Genomic DNA, 5,727 nt, shown 5'->3' with positions numbered 1-5,727 from the left:
ATTTGCACAGAGCAGCAGAAATACTTGATTTCAGTCGATTTCTTGGATTTCTGTCACTATTTCTATTGATTTTAAAGTTGAGTTTGGTAGAAACAAGTTATTTTAAATGTTTGTCAATTCGGTGGTACTTGGAAAACTTTACCATGCAGAGGCGGCCCAGCCTTCTGAAAATGGTTTGAGCTACTCGTCCAAGGCAAGGCGCTCCTGAGCAACAGATGGCGCTAATGTGACTTTAAAGAATGAACCGGATGAAGGAAGAAACGCAGCGCTCGCGCTTCCGGGCGGGATGATTTTAAAATAAACAAGATGGATTTGATCGCTACGCTGCAATTTCTGAACCTGAACCAAGTTCCACAAGGTAACACTAAATTATTTTATTGTATTCATTATGAGAGCTTAGGAGAATGTCGGGATATTTGGCTTCTTACCGGTTCATTTGGCTGCGGCTCTTGTCGCAGTTTCCCGGGTTCGGTCAGGATGGCAAAACTGTCAGATTCTGACACCGGGGTCGACGAGATCAGATTTATTAAAAAACAAACGAAAAAGCCAACAAATGCATTTTCTGTTTCTCAGGGGGCTGCGAGGCAGTTTTATTTTAGCGCAAATATATAAAATGATGTAGCACAAAAACATGCATGTGAATAAAATGTGTAAAAATACAGATTTGTGGAAGGAAATAAAAGCAATGTAAATAGTCTACATAAAAGACTACTTGTGTCGTTTATGTAGAAATAATGGAAAATAGTCCAATATTCTTAAACTCCAAATTAAAGCTAGTTTTAAAGACGACAAAAGAAGGCTTATTAATGACTTTAGCGCAACAAGTGCCGAATTATTACCATAAAATTACGTAAACGTGCTAAACAAAAACATGTCTTCAGTTTTAAACGTTCCAATCCGCTCAGTCATTTTCAGGTCTTCCGGTAAAACAGACTATAGTTTTAAACTTTTAAATACATGTCGAACTTATTCGTAAATATACACACTTAACAAAAAGTTATCCTTGAACAAACAGTTACCTAAGTATCTTCCTCTTCTGTTTTGTGGAGAGTAATAAATGAGCATTATCATCGTGTTACTGTAGTCCATTTGAATCAAATTTTCACCTACACTGTTACCTGAATCCAGGAATGTTCTCTTGGTTTTGTCTAATTATTTTCTCTTGTCATTTACAATAAATGTGATGGAGCAAAAAAAGTCTCATCTTAGAATGTGGCATTTATTCCCTGTTTAGGAGACAAGTGCTTCAGTAGAAGATGATTCTTATCATTTCTTATTACTCAGTAGAATTTTTCAATGTTGATATTTTTTTAAAATTCTGATCACATTCATCTTCTGTAGACTTCAACCATTTCAGGTCAATAAACAGAATGTGGTTCAGAATGTAATTAATAATACATAATAAGACAGAATTATCAAGTGATATTTACAAATTTCCTGTCAACTTTAAACATTTTTTAACTCAAAAACACGATGGGCCGCTGCATGAATGACTGACCTAGCACCCAAACACCGGGCTTAGCCAGGGGAAACCTTGAACCGACTTGGTTGCTACATTGACTCACCTCTCGTATAAATTTTTCTAAACATTGGACCGGTTCAAGATGGCTCCTGGGAGTGGGACTGGTGCCTGTTTACATTTTTACAGGAAAGTTTGAGATGGTTCCCAAACTTAGTTTCTCTAGCAGTAATCAATACATAGCAAGTGTCTGACTTGCATTGTGATTTCTAGACTGGGTGGATGCCGTGTGGGACTTGGAGTTCATGGAGAGGAAACCGCTGGATCACATCATAGAGGACGAAGTGTGCGCCGGTGGAGAGAAGTCCTTCAGAAGCCTAATCCACTGTCTGCTGGAACATGCTGCAGATCAGCAGCAGCCTGCAGGCAGGGACGGAGCGTCACAGGTCAGCTCTCATACCACTTTCCTAACAGTTCACTCTGATTACTGAGTGTAATGTAAATCTGGGGAATGCTCTGGAGCTTGTTTTTGCTTCCTGCAAAAATCAGTATGCTGATCCTCCAGCCCTGCTTGTTTCCAAAGCTGCAGGGTGTCTGGGTGATCTTCGGAGAAAACAAGGTGTCGGTGAAGACTCTGGTGGCTGTTCTGTCCTCCTTCGTCCTGGCAGCAAAGACCAAAGGGGCCAACGTTCAGCAGAGGTTTTGCGGACTGTATGCAGCTTCTGTCTACCTGCTGCTGCTGGGAATCCCAGGTGAGTGTATCTGGAAACTATTTGTTAGAGCTTCTGAAATGCCAGAATTTGAATTTGCAACCTGCTTGTTTTGTCTTTGATCTCAAAATGTGTAAGCTATATCATTTGTTTTTAGAAAATCAGCCTGATACAACAACTCTTTAGCTGCGAAAGAGTCACAATGTTTTTGTAGCTACTGTTTTAGTAAATCTGTACAAACTGCACTCCATAGAGGAAGTTATGGTGACACTGGATGTGAATCTCTGTCCTGTGTGTTCTATTGGGTTCTTGTCGGGATTGAACTCACTACAGGGAGGCAACACCTGTCAGCCAGACATCGATCACTGAGGGAATGTCTTCAGTTTTTCCTCCTAAAATGTCCACTGAACTAATGATACAGAATTGAGACACTTATTGTCCCATCACTGTGGAAACAATGACTTACCTATTGGTCCACCATCGTAACAGAGCTGGGTTGCAGTGGTGGACTAAAAATTAGTTCTGTTCGACATGTTGCTAAGAAAAAAAAAATCAGTTTTTGAGTTAGAAAATATTTAAAGTTGACAAGAAATTTTAAAACATCACTTGATAATTATCTCTTATTGAAAGATTGGAAGATTAATATCTGAACACCAACTATAAAGTCTTAAAAAAATGCAAACATTTTAAACAGACTTAAATAAATAAGCAGGGCTTAGCCTGGTGGGGTCACAAGTAAAGCCTGGTGGCCCGCCAGGCTTATAATACTCTGGGGGAAACCCTGGGTTAATCATTAATCCATTAGATATTGGCTGTGGGGAAGAAACTGTCTTAACAGGGTAATGGGTTGGTAACTGTACGCAGTCCGACATGCTGCAGAGATGCATGTCGGACTGCGACTCTGCAGTTAAACATGTCGTCACTGGTCCAATCAGGCTGCGGAACCAGAGAAAACTACTGAGTCCGACTTTGTTTTGTCAAAGTTCCACACAGAAGCAACACTAACTTTAGTGACCTCGGATTGGCATAACCGGGTGTCATTACTGCCAGCGTGAATAACAATCTTTACTGTATTTACACTTATCCTTAGCCAGCAGTTTCAGGTTCCTATTCTGGCCCCTAGCAAATATTTGACTATGGTTGCTGCTCTCTCCTGCCTTGTTTAGGGGTTAGGGTACACTGACCTCCAACTCTACTCTTAGCTAAAATCTACATTTTCTTTACTTTATAAATATCCGTTTCTTCCAGGAAGCATCGCCAACAAGGTTTTCCATGAGGTTTTGTTGGACACGTGTCTTGACCTGACCTTCCACTGCTGGCCCCAGGACTCTGGGAGGAAGCGCAAGAAGGACGGCCTGAAAAGCTCCCAGGCTGACAGCAAACGCTCCAAACCGCAGCGGAGAGACACTCCAGAGGTGCAGCACCAAATCATAAATCAGTCGCAGCCCAACAGATCATCTAGATCTGCTCAGTCCACTGGATTATTGCAGCATGTCGCTCCAAACACACGCAGGTTCAGTGGAGCATCTGTTAAACCTTTGGGAGATGGTTTTACAAAGACATGCTTTACTGTCCTTCTCTCAAGCTTTCAGATTCAGATTTAATAGCGCAGACTCCCAGAGATACAAGGCACCACATTGCATTCTTTTTTTTTCTGCTTTCAGATGGAAATGGAGGAGGAAGAAGAGGAAGATGAGCTGCATTTTTCTGGCCAGGAGCTGACGAAGATCAGAGATGCTATTGCTGTCTTGGTTCAAAGTCTCCTCCGTCTCCTGCAAACGTTCTCACTTAAAGACAGACCACAGATGGCCAGCAACTGCACGCAGGTTAGCCCCCCGCCCCCCCACACACATACACGCCCTGTGCCACGCTGCACCCTGTCAGCCTGTGAGCATGTAGAACGTTCTTTTCTTCTCCACAGATCTTCACCAAGTTGCTTTACTTGGAACCTGTGTTGAGGGAGCTAACCTTTGCTGTTCCACGGTGAGTTTTCTTTCTGCCGCTGCCACATTGAAGAAAGGTCCATCGGTCCTGGAGATGAAAGCGAAACCGGTTATCATTTCTTCACAGGGATCTGGGTGAGCTCCAGAGTGTCCCGGAGATGGCCTTCCACGGCCTGAAGCTGCTCTGCTCACCGAGACACGGAGAGCAGAAAGAGGTAGGATCCAAGTTATTTCACAGATGAACACATGCTGCACACGACTGGATCAGAACCAGGGTGTAAATAATAGAACTTTAAAACGGAAACCACCTGGTTCTGATCCAACAGAACCAAACATGCAAATACTTGAAACTTTGTCTCTGCGCTATAGGTTTTGATCAGCAGTGGTTTTTTTTTTAAAGAATTGGACTGGACAGTTAGCTTCCCACCAGACAGACCCGTTCTCATCCTTTGACAAAGTCACAGTGTTTTTGTGTCCAGGGGTCAATCTAGACTGGTTTAAAAACCAGAACTGGACTTTTGGCGTTTGAGAAACGATTGCTTCCTGGAGACGTGGATTCTTTTTTTTTTTTTTTTTTTTTTTTTTTTTTTTTTTAATTTTACTCCGTTGCTAACATTTGCTTGTGACGTATTTAATGCGCCAATTTGACCTGAAATTGCCTGAGCCGTAAACGACAGTCCTCCACTGCAAAGGGAGGAAAGGTGGCGTGTTCAGTTTAGTTCAATATTTGGAATTGTCACCAACGTGGACTAAACGGTTTGGTTCACTTCCTCCGCTGACAAACATGGCTGGTTCCCCATACGTGTAGTGATTGTCAACTCTGCATCCTTCAGTCTCTGCGGAGGGTTTTCCATCGTCTGCTCTACGTCATCCTGATGATGAGTAAAGGCCACAGTGGGAAGCCGTCCCTCCTTGTCCCGAACCAGGCCGTCCTCACCACCCGCGACCAGGCCATCCACTTTGTTTGGTAAGCAGCCACGCTTAAGATTAAGTTTTTGTAAGTGGTAAACATGACTGAACCTAATGAACTTAACGTCACATTTTATGGTGACATTGAGTGTGTTTTTTTTTTTTTTAGATCACACCATCAACATATTGTTGAGCGGGCGTCTTTATAGAGCTTCCAGGTCTTTTGACATGCTACATTGTTCATGCTTGTTCTGTTTTTGTGACTCCAGTCATCTGGTGGATGAGCTGAAAGAGCTGGCTTCACCTTTCCTTCAAATCCTCCTGCAGCACATCTGCTTCCAGGTGAATCCATTTCTTCCATGGTGGTGGGAGAAAGGTCTAGCAGTGGCAGCGAATATTTCCACCAATGCCTGATCACTCAGTCACGGTTCTGTTTTGCTGCTGTGTAGATGGTGGAGAAAAGCGAGTATCGTAACCATGGAGCCCAGGCTGTGGGTATGCTAACATCTCAGATGGCCGGTGTGGACTACGCCCGCTTCATAAAGTGGCTTTTCATCTTCTCTGGTCATTCAAAGGTAACAAAAGACTTTTTTTTTTTTTTTTTTTTTTTTTTGGGGATTTTTCTGAAAAGTAGACTTGGGGAATTTTTTAAAAAGGTAAAAAAAAAAAAATTTTTTTAAAACTTTTTATTACAGAAAGAAAAATA

At 42.2% G+C, this 5,727-nt stretch overlaps 1 protein-coding gene across 3 annotated transcripts in view; it reads left to right on the top strand.

Annotated features, from left to right (window-relative positions):
- The first annotated feature begins 249 nt into the window (after positions 1 to 249).
- The window catches only part of ncapd3 (non-SMC condensin II complex, subunit D3), a 19,952-nt gene continuing 14,474 nt past the window's right edge, over positions 250 to 5,727 (top strand). The window contains exons 1-10 of one of the 3 annotated variants that reach the window (XM_015058511.1): positions 250 to 358; positions 1,733 to 1,905; positions 2,049 to 2,211; positions 3,418 to 3,584; positions 3,834 to 3,995; positions 4,091 to 4,152; positions 4,240 to 4,327; positions 4,946 to 5,079; positions 5,291 to 5,363; positions 5,471 to 5,596. In XM_015058511.1, coding sequence (XP_014913997.1) covers positions 307 to 358; positions 1,733 to 1,905; positions 2,049 to 2,211; positions 3,418 to 3,584; positions 3,834 to 3,995; positions 4,091 to 4,152; positions 4,240 to 4,327; positions 4,946 to 5,079; positions 5,291 to 5,363; positions 5,471 to 5,596 — 1,200 coding nt within the window. In that variant the 5' untranslated portion in view covers positions 250 to 306. Of the gene's footprint in view, positions 359 to 1,732; positions 1,906 to 2,042; positions 2,212 to 3,417; positions 3,585 to 3,833; positions 3,996 to 4,090; positions 4,153 to 4,239; positions 4,328 to 4,945; positions 5,080 to 5,290; positions 5,364 to 5,470; positions 5,597 to 5,727 lie in introns of all 3 variants that reach the window. The other 2 variants (XM_015058512.1, XM_015058510.1) reach the window with 2 other exon arrangements.

The sequence above is a fragment of the Poecilia latipinna genome, unplaced genomic scaffold (assembly GCF_001443285.1).
Source record: "Poecilia latipinna isolate Pla-1442-1.1 unplaced genomic scaffold, P_latipinna-1.0 Scaffold1545, whole genome shotgun sequence".
Lineage (NCBI taxonomy): Eukaryota > Metazoa > Chordata > Actinopteri > Cyprinodontiformes > Poeciliidae > Poecilia > Poecilia latipinna.
Note: the sequence above shows the minus strand (reverse complement) of the source record. Positions and strands in the feature narration are given on the sequence as shown.